This window comes from Schistocerca piceifrons, chromosome 2 (assembly GCF_021461385.2).
Source record: "Schistocerca piceifrons isolate TAMUIC-IGC-003096 chromosome 2, iqSchPice1.1, whole genome shotgun sequence".
NCBI classification, from domain to species: domain Eukaryota; kingdom Metazoa; phylum Arthropoda; class Insecta; order Orthoptera; family Acrididae; genus Schistocerca; species Schistocerca piceifrons.
This window is the reverse complement of record NC_060139.1, coordinates 11626043-11646013: the sequence shown is the minus strand read 5'-3', so window position 1 is coordinate 11646013 and position 19971 is coordinate 11626043. Positions and strand designations below refer to the sequence as shown.

The 19971-nt window shown below is 43.0% G+C and overlaps 1 protein-coding gene across 3 annotated transcripts in view; it reads left to right on the top strand.

The window, feature by feature from the left end:
- Positions 1-19971, top strand: part of LOC124777476 (androgen-dependent TFPI-regulating protein-like) — a 218185-nt gene that overhangs the window by 86808 nt on the left and 111406 nt on the right. The window contains exon 1 of one of the 3 annotated variants that reach the window (XM_047252905.1): positions 13571-13807. The exons of the other annotated variants lie outside the window; for them this stretch is intronic. Within the exon in view, the coding sequence (XP_047108861.1) occupies positions 13589-13807 (219 nt within the window). The 5' untranslated portion in view covers positions 13571-13588. Of the gene's footprint in view, positions 1-13570; positions 13808-19971 lie in introns of those variants that run through there. 3 annotated transcript variants of the gene reach the window in all.

Sequence of the window (19971 nt, the reverse complement as noted above, 5' to 3'; positions counted from 1 at the left end):
GTGTGGGGAGCGATCTCCTACACTGGCCGTACACCACTGGTGATCGTCGAGGGGACACTGAATAGTGCACGGTACATCCAAACCGTCATCGAACCCATCGTTCTACCATTCCTAGACCGGCAAGGGAACGTGCTGTTCCAACAGGACAATGCACGTCCGCATGTATCCCGTGCCACCCAACGTGCTCTAGAAGGTGTAAGTCAACTACCCTGGCCAGCAAGATCTCCGGATCTGTCCCCCATTGAGCATGTTTGGGACTGGATGAAGCGTCGTCTCACGCGGTCTGCACGTCCAGCACGAACGCTGGTCCAACTGAGGCGCCAGGTGGAAATGGCATGGCAAGCCGTTCCACAGGACTACATCCAGCATCTCTACGATCGTCTCCATGGGAGAATAGCAGCCGGCATTGCTGCGAAAGGTGGATATACACTGTACTAGTGCCGACATTGTGCATGCTCTGTTGCCTGTGTCTATGTGCCTGTGGTTCTGTCAGTGTGATCATGTGATGTATCTGACCCCTTCCTGGGACAATGAATTCACGGTGTTCTTATTTCAATTTCCAGTATTGTATATATATATATATATATATATAGTTAATGGTCTGATGGGGCCTATTCAACGGCTAACGTAAGGTCAGCATATATATATATATATATATATATATATATATATATATATATATATATATATATATATATCTGGCCAAAGACTTCGCTCAGCTCCAAAACTTAGTTACAGATCTTGCATGAGAATGTCAGCTGATTGGCTTGAACATGAAGCTTTCCAAAACAAAAGTAATGTCCAACAAATGGGTCCCAGCTGGAGATGTGAAAGCCAAGGACAGTCTATTAGAAGAGGTCAGTGAATATGTCTACCTTGGCCAGATTAAAAATATAAGGCTAGAAGTCTATCGACGCATCAAGTTTGGCTGGCAAGCATTTGAGAAGAATTCAACAGTATTCAGATCAAAAATGTCAGTAAATATAAAGAAAGCAGTATTTGATCAATCCATTCTTCCTGTGATGACGTATGGCTGCGAGACATGGACACTGAACTCATTTACAAAAGGACAGCACGGAGAGCCATGGAGAGATCAATGCTGGGCTATACAAGAAAGGACAGGAAAAGTGCACATGGTCCGTGACGAAGGTTAAGGACATCTTAGAGACAGTAGGTTCCTTGAAATGGCAGTGGGCTGGCCACGTCGCAAGAAGAAAAGACAACAAATGGACCAAGCTAGTACTGGAGTGGAGTCCGAGAGAGCACCGGAGGCCTAGAGGAAGACCACCAGACAGATGGGACAAAGACATCAAGATGATCGCTGGTAACACCTGGCAGAGAACTGCCCAAGACCGTCCCACTTGGAGAAGACTGCTGAAAGCCTACCTGAATCCACGACTCGAAAGGACACATCATTTAATGATTGAATTGGCTGATTATATATATATATATATATATATTTGACTGTGTTTTCTATTATTGGTACTTTGGTATTTGAATTTTTTGACCAAAAACGTTCTTAAAACTAACCTCAGCTTTAAATACTTAAGATGTAACGACTTTTAACTGCAGGAGTCAATAATGGATACCAATCATATCAATTACCTCGTAGGGAGCCGGCCGGAGTGGCCGTGCGGTTCTAGGCGCTAGAGTCTGGAGCCGAGCGACCGCTACGATCGCAGGTTTGAATCCTGCCTCGGGCATGGATTTGTGTGATGTCCTTAGGTTAGTTAGGTTTAATTAGTTCTAAGTTCTAGGCGACTGAAGACCTCAGAAGTTAAGTCGCATAGTGCTCAGAGCCATTTGAACCAACCTCGTAGGGGTGTGTATATGTAAGAGTTCGCTGATCGCAACTGATTTATGCTAAGCTTAAGTTAACGGTAGGATACGTGCCATCAGAGGATACAATACATTGAACAGTGGCAGTGCTTCAGGTAAATTTTGGGGGTGATTCAAACGAGAAAGATTTCATGAAGTGGAGCAGCATCATGAGTGATAGAAACAGAATTAAGTCATTTCATTACTCGATAAGGTAGCAGAACTAAGACGCTGGAGAAAAGAATTTTCCGAGAAGGTAGCGCAGAATTCAAACCGAGTACGGACAGTCACCTGGGGGCAGTGAAGAGGATAGGGTTTATGTTATCGCAAATAACTACCTCAAGTGGATTCTGAAGCAAATCTATAACGAATGGATTCAAAAAATGTTGCACTTCAGCCTCTTGGATAGTCGGAAGAATGTATATTTTGGTAGTAGTAGCAAGAAGGAAAGAAACAGCGATAGACTTGTTCTCTTGTTGTTGGTGACGATGATGCTGATGAGGGGAATGAAGAGAGTCTGTTAGAATATGCATTAAAAGTAAAAGCTTGTGACTGCAGACTCATGTGAAATACTATTTTCCTTGATTTTATTTGGTATTTTATTGTCTTAATCCAGAAAACCGTCTTCAGTTTAAAAGGGACATGTTAAATTTTTAGTGCACTTGAATATTATGACTATAAGATAGTTTGAAATTTTCTTTACTCTGTTCTTGTCAAAATTAGAATATTCCCAATAGAATAGAGAATAGAGGAAAACGGCAGAGGAAGTGGAACATTTTTTTTATATCCAGGGTCTTTTTATAATCAGATATGTACTGTACTGGGTAATAATATTGTCACCAACTTTTTCTATCCGCGAAAGACATACTCCTTTAAGAAGTATTATTGTATCTTATCTATGCAGTCTTCGAGTGAAAGATACGCTAAGGGGATTATAGTTGTTGCATTACAGTCCGTCTTAGGCGCTGCAGTCATGGACCGTGCGGCCGGTCCTAGCGGAGGTTCGAGTCCTCCCTCGGGCATGGGTGTGTGTGTTTGTCGTCTGGATAATTTAGGTTAAGCAGTGTGTAAGCTTAGGGACTGATGACCTTAGCAGTTTGGCCGCTTAGGAATTCACACTCATTTGAACATTTTTGAACAGCATTACAGTCCATCTCTAATACTATAATTATCTAACCCTCCACAGAGAGCAATTGTATCAATTTTATGTCTTCAGACTAAGTGTATTTAAGATCCCCGGACGTCTTCCTACCACTTGGGACGCTCTGAATTCCTTCGGCCTCTTCCTTCTGGCGAGCGTGATGAAGCTCCTACACGTTTACTGTATGTTAAAGAATAGATCAAACACAGACGGTCGAGTGATATGTCTCTGTGGTCAAAGCGTCAAAGCACTGAATTCACATTGAGAGGAGCAGCGATCCACTCCCTGCCTTATTATGTTGATTTTGCTAGTTTGTGGTTTCCCTGAATTGCTTCACTGATATACTGATACTTTTCTTGTAAGAACATGGGTTATTTCGCTCCCTATTCGTTCTCTGAACCTAACACCAAATTAAGAAAACTGGAGAAAATTAAAGTGAAGCTCCTTCATAATAGGGCATATACACTATGTGATCAATAGTATCCGGACGCCCCCAAAAACATACGTTTTTCGTAGTAGGTGCATTGTGCTGCCACCTACTGCCAGGTACTCCATATCAGCGACCTCAGTAGTCATTAGATATCGTGAGAGAGCAGAATGGGGCGCTCCGCGAAACTCACGGACTTCGAATGTGATCAGGTGATTGTGTATCACTTGCGTCATACGTCTGTAGGCGAGATTTCCACGCTTCTAAACATCCCTAGGTCCACTGCTTCGGATGTGATAGTGAAGTGGAAACGTGAAAGGACACGTACAGCACAAAAGCGTACAGGCCGACCGTGTCTGTTGACTGACAGAGACGGCACTGAGTTGAAGAGGGTCGTAATGTGTAATAGACAGACATTTATCTAGACCATCACACAGGAATTTCAAACTGCATCAGGATCCACCGCAAGTACTGTGTCATTTAGGCGGGAAGTGAGAAAACGTGGATTTTATGGTCGAGCGGCTGCTCATAAGCCACACATCACGCCGGTAAATGCCAGACGATACCTCGCTTGGTGTAAGGAGCGTAAACGTTGGACGATTGAACAGTTGTAAAACGTTGTGTGGAGTGACGAATCACGGTACACAATGTGGCGATCCGACAGCAGGGTGTGGGTATGGCGAAAGCTCGGTGAACGTCATCTGCCAGCGTGTGTAGTGCCAACAGTAAAATTCGGAGGCGGTGGTGTTACAGTGTGGTCATGTTTTCATGGAGGAGAGTTGCACCCCTTGTTGTTTTGCGTGGCATTATTACAGCACAGACCTCCATTGATGTTTTAAGCACCTTCTTCCTTCCCGCTGTTGAAGAGCAATTCGGGGATGGCGACTGCAACTTTCAACACAACCGAGCACCTGTTCATAATGCACGGCCTGTGGCGGTAAGGTTACACGACAATAACATCGTTGTAATGAACTGGCCTGCATAGAGTCCTGGCCTGAATTCTGTAGAACATCTTTGGGGTGTTTTGGAACGGCGACTTCGTGCCAGGTCTCACCGACTGACATCGATACCTCTCCTCAGTGCAGCACTCCATGAAGAATGGACTGCCATTCCCCAAGAAATCTTCCAGCACCTGATTGAACGTATGCCTGCGAGAGTGGAAGCTGTCATCAAGGCTAAGGGTGGGCCAACACCATATTGAATTCCAGCATTACCGATGTAGGGCGCCACGAACTTGTAAGTCATTTTCAGCCAGGTGTCCGGATACTTTTGATCACATAGTGTAACCCAGTGACAATCTTTAAATTTAGCAACTGTACTGAGTATCGTGAATTAAAATATATTAAACTTTGAGTAACTTAAAGTTTACCTTAACAAGTAAATAAGCAAATAAAGGAACGAAGGTGATGGTAATTGAGAAATTAACATTAAAATTACTTTGAAAGAAGATGTTTGATCAAAGAACTTGGATTTTACCCAAGTAATCAACAATTCTGAGAATGCACCGTTCACTGTGCACTGAAATAGCAAGACGTTCGCTACACAGTAATCACAATATCGAGAACGCATTCACTTTAGCTAGTCCTTCATCTTGCAGGTATCCGTTTTTCTTGTCTTCCGTTTGACACTAGAATTAAGGAACCATTGCTGACAAGGTACGCCCTGTTGTACAGCCCAGTACCAACGTCTTTCATCTACATCCATACTCCGCAAGCCACCTGACCTGACTTCAAGTAACTGTGCTCGTTACATAGCACTGGTCATTCTGTTGTTGTCTCAACTACAGGAAATCAATAATAAGAGAATTATAAGTAGCCGACCAGTTGCAATGGATAAAGAAATTCTTTGCCTAGGTTTCGACAAATATAAATTTGTCTTCTTCAGAAGGTAGCCTAAGGACAATGAACATCATAGCTTACATTCGAAAAGTATGAAACTTTAGCCAAGAATACATTTTAACACCAATTAGAGAATTCTTGCATTACAGAAATATGATAACGAAGACTGGTACTCACAATTTTACATTAGTAAGGACTAATGTACCATCGCCGTTTTTACAATTGTCGGCATAGATCCATTTGTCAAAAATGAAAGATAGCCCTAGAATTAGGGTTTGTCACGTAAATACAAAATAGTTCATGGATCGAAAGGTAAAGGCACCAGAGCGTCAGTTCTGACGTTGCTGTTGTTAATGGAAACAAGGCTAAAGAAAAATCAAGACATGTTCCACAATGTCAAATGGTGTTAGATGTTCGAAATTACGTTAAAAATAGGGTTTAGCTGTAGGGAAAGATGGGTAGTATACAATACGCACAAGAGCCAAGAGAGAAAAATAAGAATGGAAGGACAAGAGCGAAGTGCTCGCCATACATCGAAAAAGCAATGACGGAAATAAAAGATAGATTCAAGACTGGAATTGAAACCCAAGGTCGAAGGATATCAGTGATACGATTCGCTGATGACATTGCTATCCTCAGTGAAAGTAAAGAATTACTGGCTCTGTTGATTCGAATGAACAGCCTAATGAGTACAGAATATTGACTGAGAGCAAATCGGAGAGGGACGTAAGTCATGACAAGTAGCGGATATGAGAACAGCGAAAAACTGAACAGTAGTATTGATGATCATGGAGTAGATGAAGTTAAAGAATTCTGTTATCTAGGGCCGGCCGCTGTGACCGAGCGACTGCTACGCTCGCAGGTTCTAATCCAGCCTCGGTCATGGATGTGTGTGATGTCCTTAGGTTAGTTAGGTTTAAGTAGTTTTAAGTTCTAGGGCACTGATGACCTCAGATGTTAAGTCCCATAGTGCACAGAGCCATTTGAACCACTTTTTGTCCAGGCGGCAAAATAACCCAAGACGTACGGAGCAAGGAGGACATAAAAAGCAGACTAGCGCTGGAAATAGGCCATTCCTGGCCAAGACAAGACTGTTATTATTAAATATAAGCCTTAAAGTGACAAAGAAATTTCTGAGCGTGTACGTTTGGAACACAGTATTGTATAATAATGAAAAATGGACTGTGGGAAAACCGGAACAGAAGATAATCGAAGCATTTGAGGTGTGGTGGTACAGACCAACGTTGAAAATTAGGTAAGGAATCACAAGGTTCTCCGGCGAATCGGTGAGGAAAGGATTATATGGTAAAAATTGGCAAGAAGAAGTGACAGGATGGTAGGTCAAGTGTTAAGACGTCAATGAATAACTTCCATGGTGCTAGAGGGAGTTACAGAGGAAATCTGAGATTGGAATACATGCGGCAAACAATTGAGGACGTAGGTTGCAAGAGCTACTTCGAGATGAAGACGTTGGCACAGGAGAGTTATTCGTGGCGGGCCACATCAAACCAGTCAGAAAACTGATGACTAGGAAAAACAAAGGGGGAGGGTTAGAACGTTCCCTGCGATGTCATGCGTTAGATCATTCGTTTATTTCCCGCGGAGGTCCCCTTGTAAGGGACAGAAGAGTAATCGCTAAATAGGTACGTATAAGCACTCGGAAGTTGTGTAGCAAACTGCATATACTATGACCTACAATATAGCAAAAAACTCAACTATTAGCAAAGACCAATCTATAAATAGCATTAAAGGTTCTGTCATGCAGAACTACCTCATCGGAGAATGCAGGTCCCACAGAGCTATTTGTTATTTTCGATCCATGTATCCTTTGTGCCAGGCATTCCGAAAGCTCTTAAGCCATTTGTTTATTTAATTAGTATACAGTCAATAATGAACAAGAGATTTAACACCACGTAATTGACACGATGTTTACTCGATAAATATGGAACTTATATGGCACTGGGATTTGCGATTCTGTTTCAGAGAAATACGATTCCACTCTTTGCAGTAAATAAAAACGACCTGCTGGATCACAATTTTTATTACTGACCACCAGTTTCAATCTGTGCTGCAGGTATTCTTCAGGTGTAACGCCGCAAGTGCAGCTGTCAACACCGGTATAAAAGCGGTAGTCTGTAATACAAAGTTGTGATCCAGATGATGTTTGTTTATTTATCATTACAAAAAGAGGTCAGTCTTCCTAAGACGTGCCGTCAGTTATTAAAATCATATCATCGACGGTTTTAGAATGATGCAACATCTTCAGACGTCTAAAGGTGCAATTATTCCAAGTGTAATGAGGCTGTTTGCGAAGTGCGATTTTCATTGTATTATTGTCGTCTTCCAAATTGTCATCTTCCAAATAATTTTCAAGTTACCTTTTTTGAAGCACGTTGTCCAGCTCGTGGCTTTGATGTCATGTACAGCCGGCCGCGGTGGTCTCGCGGTTAAGGCGCTCAGTCCGGAACCGCGCGACTGCTACGGTCGCAGGTTCGAGTCCTGCCTCGGGCATGCATGTGTGTGATGTCCTTAGGTTAGTTAGGTTTAAGTAGTTCTAAGTTCTAGTGGACTGATGACCACAGAAGTTAAGTCCCATAGTGCTCAGAGCCATTTGTCATGTACAGTGAGATGGAACCTTTTGTGTTTGTCCACTCTGACACTGTACTTGAAAACTTCTTGTGCGTGATAATGAAGTATAAAGTATGAGTAATAGGTTACACTGTTCCAGTTACACTAACGCAATCGAAACCTATCACTTTTTAATGGGTCGCGAATTAAGCTGTGAAGTACCGTGAAACAAAGGAAACTGTTCGCGTAACTATAGCACTTTGTCTCTGAATGAAGACGGTTGCTCCAAATGTGTTCCCAAATTACTCACAGTCTTTCTGAAATGTAATATTTGACGAAGATTAGTCCACCGTGAAATTTTTTTAGTCTCTTCTTTCAAAGACAAAAAATATCTGCGCAAATAATAGATTTGTTTCATTCATTATTGCCTACACACAACATTTAATTTCAAATATCTCTACTTCACGTTCCTGTCGTATGCCACATTTGCATAATACGCAAGTACAGACCTGCAGTCAACAAATCGTAACAAACTGGGAGCTGAAAACGTTCGTGACTTCCGCGTTGGAACGATTGTACTGCATTAGATTACACGTCTGTCAACCGAAGGAACCTATACCTACCAGCACTTACGAGTAAACAACACCCTGCCCGCTGGCGCTTTCGATGAGTCACGACTGCATTCCTGAATGGCAGCGAAGATACGAATGCGTAGCAAGCTCACGGATAACCCCTGACTGCAAGCAACGACACGCGCGCGATGGGCGATGAGGCTGCCTGTCAGTGACAAGGCCAGAATGGTACTCATTTGTTTGTTGTTGTGCTCTCCATTCCGAAGTCTGGTTCGATACAGATCTCCATGTTACTCTGTTCTGCGCAAGCCTGTTCATCTCTAAGTAACTACTGCAACTTAATTCTTGTGCAACTGCATACGATATTCGTCTCTAGTTTCCCCCTACGATGTTTTCCCTCCCACACTTCCCTCCAATACTGAATTACTGATACCTCCAATATTAAGCAATCTCTTGATGTCTCAGGATATATTCTGTCAACATAGTCAGGTTATGCCACAAATTTCTCTTCGTCGCAATTCTATTCAGTACCTCCTGATCAGTTGCGTTGAAACGTCGCAATTCTATTCAGTACCTCCTGATCAGTTGCGTTGAAAGGGCGTCTCCAACACAAAATGTCCGTCAATAGATCTTGAGAATTACTGCAAATGGATCATCTGATTTAAGTCGAGCAAAGAGTAATTAAAGTCATTGATACCGATCACCTTCCATCATCATACCCCGAGAGAGCCATTAGAGAAAATAAATGAGACGACCTGCCAAAAGGGTTGGATCTACCCCTCTATCTAATCTTGAGTGCTCCTGTGTAGCACCATATTTCAAAAGCTTCTATTATCTTTTTCTCTGCACTGTTCATCGTCCATGTTTCTCTTTGATACGTGGCTGCACTCCTTACAAAAGCCTTCAGGAAAGACTTTCCAACTTCCTAACACTTAAATATTATTATTATGTGCGTATGGACCCTGCCGAATCGGTCTAGCGGTTCTAGGCGCTCAGTCCGGAACCGCGGGACAGCTACGGTCGCAGGTTCGAATCCTGCCTCGGGCATGGATGTGTGTGATGTCCTTAGGTTAGTTAGGTTGAAGTAGTTCTAAGTTCTAGGTGACTGATGACCTCAGAAGTTAAGTCGCATAGTGCTCAGAGCCAGCCTGCCGAATCACGTATTACATTTATGATCCGCCTTTCTAATAGCCCATATAGATTTCATTCTTTCGCTACGTGCTTTCTTCCTTTCTTATGACCACTTGGTCCCTTATCTTATAGGGGCTTCATTCTCTGACTTTACTACCCATCGTCCCGGGTTTAATTCCCGGCGGGGTCAGGGATTTTTCCTGCCTCGAGATGACTGGGTGTTGCTGTGTCGTCTTCATCATCATCATTCATCACCATTACGGTCGGAGGAAGGCAACGGCAAACCACCTCCGCTAGGACCTTGCCTAGTACGGCGGTGCGGGTCTCCCGCATCGTTCCCTTACGCTCCTAGGATGAACGTTTCTCCCTATGTAGGTTGGCGTGAACAAAATGTTTTCCCATTAGGAGGAGAAAGTTGGTGATTGAAATACCGTTGCAACGAGAAACGCCTTTGTTTTAATTATGCCTACCTCAAATCCTGTATCATGTCCGTGACACTCTTTCCCCCTTTTCTCGGTAATACAGAACGTACTGCCGGTCTTTGAACTTTCTCGATTTATACCCTTAATCCTGTCTGGTAAGGACACTGCGCAGCAGTACTCCAAAAAAGGACGGACAAGCGTAGTGTAGGCAATCTCTTTAGTACATCTGTTGCATCCTCTAAGTGTTCTGCCAATAAAATGCAGTCTCTAGTTCGACTTCCCCACAACATTTTCTGTGTGTTCTTTCCAATTTTAGTTGTTCGTAATTGTAATTCCTAGTTATGTAGTTTAAGTTATGGCCTTTGGATTTGATTGATTTATCTTGTAACCGGAGTTTAACGGACGTGGATGACCTCGCACTTTCCATTATTTAAGATCACTTGCCTATTTTGCACAGATATCTTTTCTAAATCGATTTCCAATTTGCTTTCATCTTCTGATGACTTCACTAGAGCATAAACGACAGCATCATCTGCAAACAATCCAAGACGCCTACTCAGATTGTCTCCTAAATCGTTTATAGAGATAAGGAAAAGCAGATGGTTTATAACACTACCTCAGGTAAGGCCGGAAGTCATTTCTGCTTTACTCAATCACTTTCCGTCAATTGCTACCAACTGTGACCTCACTGACAGGAAATCACGAATCCAGTTGCATAACTGAGATGATATTCCATAAGCAAATGATTTTATTACGAGCCGCTTGTCAGGTGTCAAAAGCCTTCTGGAAATCTATAAATAAGGAATCAATTTGAAATCCCTTGTCAGCAGCACTCAGCACTTCGTGTGAGTAAAGAGCTAGTTGTGTTTCAGGAGAACGATGTTTTCTAAATCCGTGTTGACTATGTATCAATAGATCGTTCTCTTCGAGGTAATTCACATTATATGTTCTCAAATCCTGCTGTACACTGGATATGCTGCACGTTAATCATATGAGCCAGTAATCTATTGGATTACTTAGAATGCCTTTCTTGAAAATTGATGTGACTTGTGCAACTTTCCAGTCTTTGGGTACGGATCTATCGTCGAGCGAGCGGTTGTATACGATGAAGTGTGAAACTATTGCAACAGCACACATAGTCTGGACCGGAAGACTTGCTTCTGTTAAGTGATTAAGCTGCTTCACTACTCCCAAAATATCTATTTCTAAGTTACTCATGTTAGCAGCTGTTCTTGATTCGAATTCTGGAGTATTTACTTCGTCTTCTTTGGTGAAGGAATTTCTGCTTTAGCAGCAGAGTCATCGATAGTACTTCCAATGCTATCGTGCAGAGAAGGCACTGATTTTCTCTTGCCGCTAGCATACTTTACATACGACCAGAGTTATCTATGGATTTTCAACCAGGCTTCGAAACAAAGCTTCATTGTGGAAACTGTTATAATCATCTCGCTTTGAAGACCGTGCTAAATGTCCAGCTTCTATAAAATATCACCAATCTTGGGAATTTTGCCTTCGTTTAAATTTGATACGCTTTTTTGGTTGCTTCTGGAACTGTCCCGGCCTGTTTTGTGTGCTGTAGGGAATCAGCTATGTCGTTTGTTAATTAATTTGGTATCAATCTCTCAATTCTTAACGAAACTCTCTTTGATTTCAAGCCACATGCAGCCTACAATTACATCGTTAATTAGGAAGGAGTCAAGATTGTCTCCCAGGAAAGCGTCAAGCGAATTTTTACCTGCTTCTTTTCCGTTCTGTATCGCCGTGAAAGTGTGAATCATGACAGAAACATTCGGTGTGTTCCTATTCTGTGGCAAATTAATACACTACCGGTCATTACAATTGCTACACCACAAAGATGCCTTTCTACAGACGCGAAATTTAACCGACATGAAGAAGATGGTGTGATATGCAAATTATTAGCTTTTCAGAGCATTCACACAAGGTTGGCGCCGGTAGCGACTCCTACGACGTTCTGACACGAGGAAAGTATTCAACTGATTTCTCATACACAAACAGCAGTTGACCAGCGTTGCCTGGTGAAACGTTGTTGTGATGCCTCGTGTAACGAGGAGAAATGCGTACCATCATGTTTCCAACTTTGATAAAGGTCGGATTGTGGCGTAACGAGATTGCGGTTTATCGTATCGCGTCATTGCTGCTCGCGTTGGTCGAGATCCAATGACTGTTAGCAGAATATGGAATCGGTGGATTCAGGAGGGTAATACGGAACGCCGTGCTGGATCTCAACGGTCTCGTATCACTAGCAGTCGAGATGACAGGTATCTTATCTGCACGGCTGTAACGGATCGTGCAGCTACGTCTCGATCCCTGAGTCAACAGATGGGGACGTTTGCGAGACAACAACCATCTGCACGAACAATTCGACGACGTTTGCAGCAGCATGGACTTTCAGCTCGGAGACCATGGCTGCGGTTACCCTTGACGCTGCATTACAGGAGAGCCTGCGATGGTGTACTCAACGACAAACCTGGGTGAACGAATGGCAAAACGTCATTTTTTCGGATGAATCCAGGTTCTGTTTACAGCATCATGATGGTCGCATCCGTGTTTGGCGACATCGCGGTGAACGCACATTGGAAGCGTGTATTCGTCGTCACCATACTGGCGTATCACCCGGCGTGATGGTATGGGGTGCGATTGGTTAGACGTCTCGGTCACCTCTCGTTCGCATTGACGGCACTTTGAACAGTGGACGTTACATTTCAGATGTGTTACGACCCGTGGCTCTAGGCCTTCATTAGACCCCTGCGAAGCCCTACATTTCAGCAAGATAATGCACTACCGCCTGTTGCAGGTCCTGTACGGGCCTTTCTGGATACAGAAAATGTTCGACTGCTTCACTGGCCAGCACTTTGACAAGATCTCTCACCAATTGAAAACGTCTGGTCAGTGGTGCCCGAGCAACTGGCTCGTCACAATACGCCAGTCACTACTTTTGATGAACTGTGGTATCGTGTTGAAGCTGCATGGGTAGCTGTACGTGTACATTTCATCCAAGTTCTGTTTGACTCAATGCCGGGGCGTATCAAGGCCGTTATTACGGCCAGAGGTGGTTGTTCTGGGTACTGATTTCTCAGGATCTATGCACCCAAATTGCGTGAAAATGTAATCACATGTCAGTTCTAGTATAATATATTTGTCGAATGAATACCCATTTATCATCTGCTTTCTTCTTGGTGTAGCAATTTTAATGGCCAGTAGTGTAATAAGGCATCTGTCACACAAGGAATGACGCCGTCACAGCAAAATCAACACCCGGAATTTCATCTTCCCACTTCGGAGAAAACAAGAGCACGTAAGACTGAAATGTCTTTTCTGAGGGTTTCCGAAACACTTTGGCGTCGCGATTGCACGGGAAGACATACGTACCCCCTCGGCTTATCTGCTGCTCGTGTCGCAATGTCGTCCGGAGGATACAAGCCGTGTCGCGCCGAATGCGACCCTCTGGAGGGTACAGCCTTTCGCAGTGCTCGTCTATCGTCGGCCCAGACGTGACTCAGTTGTAAACTCGGGTGACAGTGACGTGGGCGCACTGTTTGCTTCTGCTTCGCAACAGTTATCATCCGCAAGTGGGCAGCGTCCGTAGCGAGCAGCCAGCACTGTACGTCACAGAGTGCCCGGCCGCCCAAGTCTCGGTCTTCGTGTCCCATATGCCCTTCTCCAGTGTCCGCCACAACAACACTCCATGCTGGACATCTTCCACCATGAAAGTGCACGGGGAATTCGTCTTCCACTTCGTCGTAGCCGCCTACGCCGTATGGCTCCAGGTTCGCATTGTCCTGCTGATGATGCAGATGCACGAAGACGGTCTACAGTTCTACTCCTTCACGGCCTGCTACACCATCGAGTACGCCTCTATGTGGCCCCAGGTACAGGATCGCTCTTACTCCTACTTTGAACCTGCGTTTCTACATGTAATCTATTCCTGGTCTCGACAAGCGCTATCAGTCGAGAAGAGCAATTATATGCATTCATTTTTGCAGACATTTCATCGCTAAGCAATTAACTGAAGTCGACTAACGGAAACATGGACTCATTAAATGAAAATAGTGATCAACCGCCGCAAAGAATTAAATCTGTAAACAAACAAAGTGCCGTCAGACGGGGTGATTTTGGACACCGGGGCGAATTCGGACAGTATGGCTTATTTGCTCTTTGCTACTGCATAGAAACAAAGAGTTAACGTCCGTGCGCCAGTTATTTTAAGCGCACGATTCCATTTATCGCTTTCCACAACTTTTATTTTGCGCCAAATGTTTCCCTTGGTGAATAATTGACGAACAGTCTCAGTGTTACAAATCCATGCTTTATCGTAAAGTGGAAATTTTCTATTGTTGCGCCCAGCGCGAAGTTATTGTAACCGTAATTGTCGACGCGCTCAGTAGCTAACAGCATTGAGACAATTTCTGTACAAGTTTGACGAGTTTCTCGTGCAAGGTTATAAAATAATAACGGTTTTTGTAAAACTGTGTACTGTGTGGGGTGATTTCGGACAATGCCAAGAACGTATAAGAGCAGGGGAGGTGCTACAGTACTGTTTAATTATGACCCCGGAACTTTTAGATAAAGCTGTTCGTGACATTCAGAGTGGTAAATTATCCTACAGAAAAGCATGTGGTTTGTGTGGTATGCCTAAATCAATCCTACAAAATGGAGTGCAGGAATCACATCCAAAAAAAAATAAAATGGGAGAACAGCCAGCGCTAAATAAAGAAGAAGAAATGTTGAAGCAAGGTATATTGAGGGCTGCAGATGGGGGATTTCCCTTCACTCACTTGGATATTAGATATTTAGTTAAAGGCTACCGTGGTAAATCTAGCCGAAAAGAGAAGAAATTTCGTAATATCTTGCAGGAGAAGAATGGGTGCATTTATTCCTCAAACGACAGTCAGTAGATCTTCCCATTCGCTCAAGCGAAAATATTAAATTAGCTCGTGCAGAAGTGAACAAAGAGATTGTTTATTTAAATTCTTGCAAAATATAAGCTTATCTGTAATATATAAAATTCATTATATCATTCCATATCACTTGTTCGTAACAAAGGACGCCCTTACAATGTGTAAAATGTCACCAAAATCAAATAAAAAGCATGTAGAATTTTTAAAAAAGGCAGTAACTGTCCGAATTCGCCATCTATATACTGTAACTTCGGACAAAGATTTAAAAAACACATGTGTCCGAAATCACTCCAATCCATAGGGTGACTTCGGACACTTTATTTAACTGCCTCAGATAAATATACCGATACATACATTTTCTGTTTCTGGGATATTTTGTTCATTACACATATGCCCTACCACTTCCATAACAACCAATTTAATCTAACAATATATACGAAAGTTACAATCAAAATAACGACAAAACCGTCCTAAATCACCCCGGTGCTAGAATTTAAATGTGATTGCAACCTATCATTTCTGGCACTTGTTAATATCTCAGAAAATGAATGTGAATATAAGAGTAATAAACTAGGTATACCGGTAAAGACAAGTAGCTGTTAAATGTGGGGTCGGAATATTCGCACGGAGTGACATCTGCCCGGAGCCAGAGGCTCCTTCCGGGCTAACCGGCTTTTCACAGTTACAGCACGTTAAGAAGTCTAGCAGCTCATCACAGCTGCTCGTGCGAGCCGGCCTAGGTGGCCGAGCGGTTCTATAGGCGCTACAGTCTGGAACCGAGCGACCGCTACGGCCGCAGGTTCGAATCCTGCCTCGGGCATGCATGTGTGTGATGTCCTTAGGTTAGTTAGGTTTAAGTAGTTATAAGTTCTAGGGGACTGATGACCTCAGAAGTTAAGTCCCGTAGTGCTCAGAACCATTTGAATCATTTGAATTTTTGCTCGTGCGAACTGGCTCGCGCTCACACCACAGCAGTGAAGAACCATGTATCGCTTCAGGATGGCAAATTTATTTTTAAGAGTGTTGTATTAATGAGAGCTGAGAATGAAATTCTTTTTAATATCTTGATGATGAAAAGAACGGAGGGCAGCTGAGTAAGAAACATGATATTTCTTACGACTGTTGCAACCTTAAGTTGACTGCCGCTTTAGGACGAAATTCGAATTGACAAATTTATATTTCGTTTCAATTTTATTTAAACGTTAAGGATGAAAACACAGGGCATCAGTGAATATTACTTGTTTTGCTTTTCAGTAAAGGATCGCTGTCTGTTATCACTTTCCGAGTACTGTCAGTTCGAAGACAGCCTCTCAAGTTAAAGTCTGCCAGTGAGTGTGTTGTGGGTGGATTTCGTTCTCTTCATTGCGAAAAAAAGGAGCATTTACTTGTAAGTCTAAACATCAGCAAAGTCGTAGCTACCGACTTGTAAAATCGTGAAATTTACTTCGGGTAAACAGAAGTCTAACAGATAATTTTGCTATGAAACTAATCACGCAAACATCACACTCTAGGTGTGTAAGTTCTAGCTGTAGCAGACTTTCAACACTGGTAACATAAACCAAAAATCAGTGAAACTGCGCAGTCCTTTGCAGCCTGAGAAATAGTACAGTAACTTAACCTAACTGCTCGTCACTGAGTGTCCCTTCTCAAAATAAAAATGTATTTCCTCGGTGAAAATGTTGGGAAAGTTACTGAGACGTTTGTTTTTCTGCTCTTGTATGACGAATACTTTCTTCAGTCATATTACTTAAAAGTGGAGTTTTTTATTTTTTATTTATTTCTGTAGTTCGGCTTCTTGCTTTTGGCCTTCCAACTGTCCATAATCTTTTGCATGGAAATTATAATGATGCTGTAAACTGAACTATTTCCTCATGTTCAAAGTTTTCAAGAACATTAATAGAACACTGAGCGTATCAAGATCCCATCGCATACAATAAACATACAGACTAGGCACCCTGCACTGATACATAGATGTTGATGTGTCTGGCCCCTTTGAAGTTCCTAACCCGACCATCATGCAATTTCTCATCTCTTTAAAAACAGCTACTCTCCATTTTAAGGGGAGACTTCACCCTAAAACTTCAGTTTTTTTCAAAATCTTTAGACTGTTTACTCTTATATCCCAGAACGATTTGGCTGTATTCAAATTAAAAGTACGCATAATAAATGTTTGAAATGCTGACTGCGTAACGTACTGTGGCACACTCTGCCAAAGATAATTTTTTATTTCTGTCACCGTCAAACAAAACCATCTTTACTCCGACTTTCGCATAAACTCAAAGTGGGAAAAGCAAGTCGCAAGATTACTAGAAAACTGAAGCGATACTGTTGGTTTGTCCACCCAGATCGTCCGACGTGAATCCCATCGATCATTTATGGGACATAATCGAGAGCTCAGTTCGTGCACAAAATCCTTCACCGGCAACACCTTTTTAGCAATTAGCGACGGCTATAGAGACAGTATGACTCCTCAGTATTTCTGCAGGGGACTTCCAACGACTTTTTGAGTCCATACCAATTAAAGATGCTGAGCTACACAGGGCAAAAGATGGTTCGGGACCATATTAGGAGGTATTCCGTAACTTTTGTCACTTCATTGTAAGTACTCATGTAATAAGCTGAAAAAAACTTTCCTATATAAGCACGAGATCAGTGAAGTTATTTTCTCTACTTATTTAAGAAAACTGGACAGGCAATGGACAGCCGGATTGGCCGAGCGGTTCTAGGCTCTACAGTCTGGAACCGAGCGACCGCTACGGTCGCAGTTTCAAATCCTGCCTCGGGCATGGATGCGTGTGATGTCCTTAGTTAGGTTTAAGTAGTTCTAAGTTCTAGGGGAATGATGACCTCAGAAGTTAAGTCCCATAGTGCTCAGAGCCATTTGAACCATTTCGAACAGGCAATGCTGAGAAGGTACAGTCCGTCTGTAAACTGAAACATGTTCGTGATGGTGAAACTTGCCTTTGCAGGAAGAACGATACAGCTACCGTACAATGTGGCTAAAAATCAATTTCCTCTCAAGTAATGTAGGACACTGTTCAGGCATTACGTACATTCTGTCCGTATGAGTTTCTTTTCTTACTGTTGTTAGTAACTCCATGTAGTGTTAAAGCATTTTTTCGAAAATAAACATCCCCCGGGCATGTCTGCAGGATCGGTATAACTTAGTGAAACACCCTGCGGATACTTCTTGTGACGTAGTGGGGTAGATGGAGTGGTGAATCACCTTCTCGTTCTTCAATTTACAGACCTATCAATGAACGAAGTCCATGACCACAATGTGGCGACCTGCTTTCCCTCGTGCATCTACCCTGCAGCTACCCTCTACCACCTACTCCAACCCCCTACACCCTGTTACAACCCCAGAACACAATTTACCCCATAATACGGCTCTTCTGCCCTCAAGCGTGGTACATAAATTTAATACTTGTTCCTAACCCTCCTCATTTAACAGTAGTCCACCCTGGTAGCTGAGTGGTCAGCGTGACAGACTGTCAATCCTAAGGGCCCGGGTTCGATTCCCGGCTGGGTCGGAGATTTTCTCCGCTCAGGGACTGGGTGTTGTGTTGTCCTAATCATCATCATTTCATCCCCATCGGCGCGCAGGTCGCCGAAGTGGCGTCAAATCGAAAGACCTGCACCAGGCGAACGGTCTACCCGACGGGAGGCCCTAGCCACACGACATTTCCATTTTCCATTTAACAGTAAATAGTAATCTTATACCATTAACACTTCGGAGATCGATCACTTAGTAGAATATTGGGCCTATGAAACAGGACGTTTATGCTGTATTTTAAAGCGATACTGGCACGTAATTTACTTATCTTCAAGAATAATGCATATTAAAAAAGTTTTTTGATACATCACAAATTCTAAAATCATGACGACGGGAAATACAGCTATCGTCCCAAGAAAAAAGTACGAAGTGAGATATTCAGCAGTTTCTTCCTCTTGAGGTTCCAAACTTTCTTGCTCTCTTGACAGACGTCACGTATTTGTGGCAGAGAGTTACAGCAAACTGCGAAACCTATCGAGTACACGCACGAAACTGCGTCAGTACGATCATAGGTCTCAGTCTTCACGACAGCAGCTGTTACGTTCGCTAATGTTATTTCGAAATAATTCTATTTATTGACAACAAAAGGCAAAGGCTAAGTTGCGAGACCTCCGTACGCGGTTCTCAAACGAAATGAATCCAGTTTAAGAGCGACAGGTGGCTCGCGCAGCGAGAAAATTGCGGCCCGACCTACACTCGGGCATGGCCTTTTTAATAAAGTCGTGACCTGTGCTACGCTGGGCTTGGTCTCCAAAGTGCTTAAACACAATTTTAATAACCTGCGATTTTTCCATTTCCCGCAACACGGAAACTGTTTAGTCCTAGAGAAAAAATGAGTAGGATCTTTTTTGTAAGAAATTTAATGTAGTGTTTATACTGAGAAATATTTTCGCTAAAAGAAGCGGATTTATTGTTATTCGAGGAAAATATAAAAAAAGACCTTCAGACGGGCCATTGTTCCCTTACTAAAGCTCCAAAAAGTAGTGTTCGGCGCTAGAGTCGGCTTTAATTGAGTAGAGCTGACGTTCTGTGTCTTACAATATGGTCCTCCACTGGAAGTTAAACCCAAATTTACATCTATATACTTCTCAAGCCATTTTCTTGATATTCTCGTACTTGCCAGACGAACCCTGCAAGAAAGGCGTATCTCTTCTTTGGCTCGTCTCTGTATCCTCTATTAATATTAACTGGTAGAAGCCCCAGACTGACGAGCTATACTAAAGAATCGGTAGAGCTAGTGTTTTGCTAACGACTTTAACTGGCTGCAGTATGTCATACAAGGTATCTTGTAGCAGTGCACTGTTCATCTGACTTCAGTCAGAATGAATACTGAAACTTCCTGGCAGATTCAAATTGTGTGTCGGGCCGAGACTCGAACTCCGAACCTTAGCCTTTCGCGGGCACGTGCTCTACCAACTGAGCTACCCAAGCACGACTCACGCCCCGTCCTCACAGCTTTACTTCCGCCAGTACCTAGTCTCCTACCTTCCAAACTTCACAGAAGCTCTCCGCGAACCTTGCAGAACTAGCACTTCTGTGAAGTTTGGAAGGTAGGAGACTAGGTACTGGCGGAAGTAAA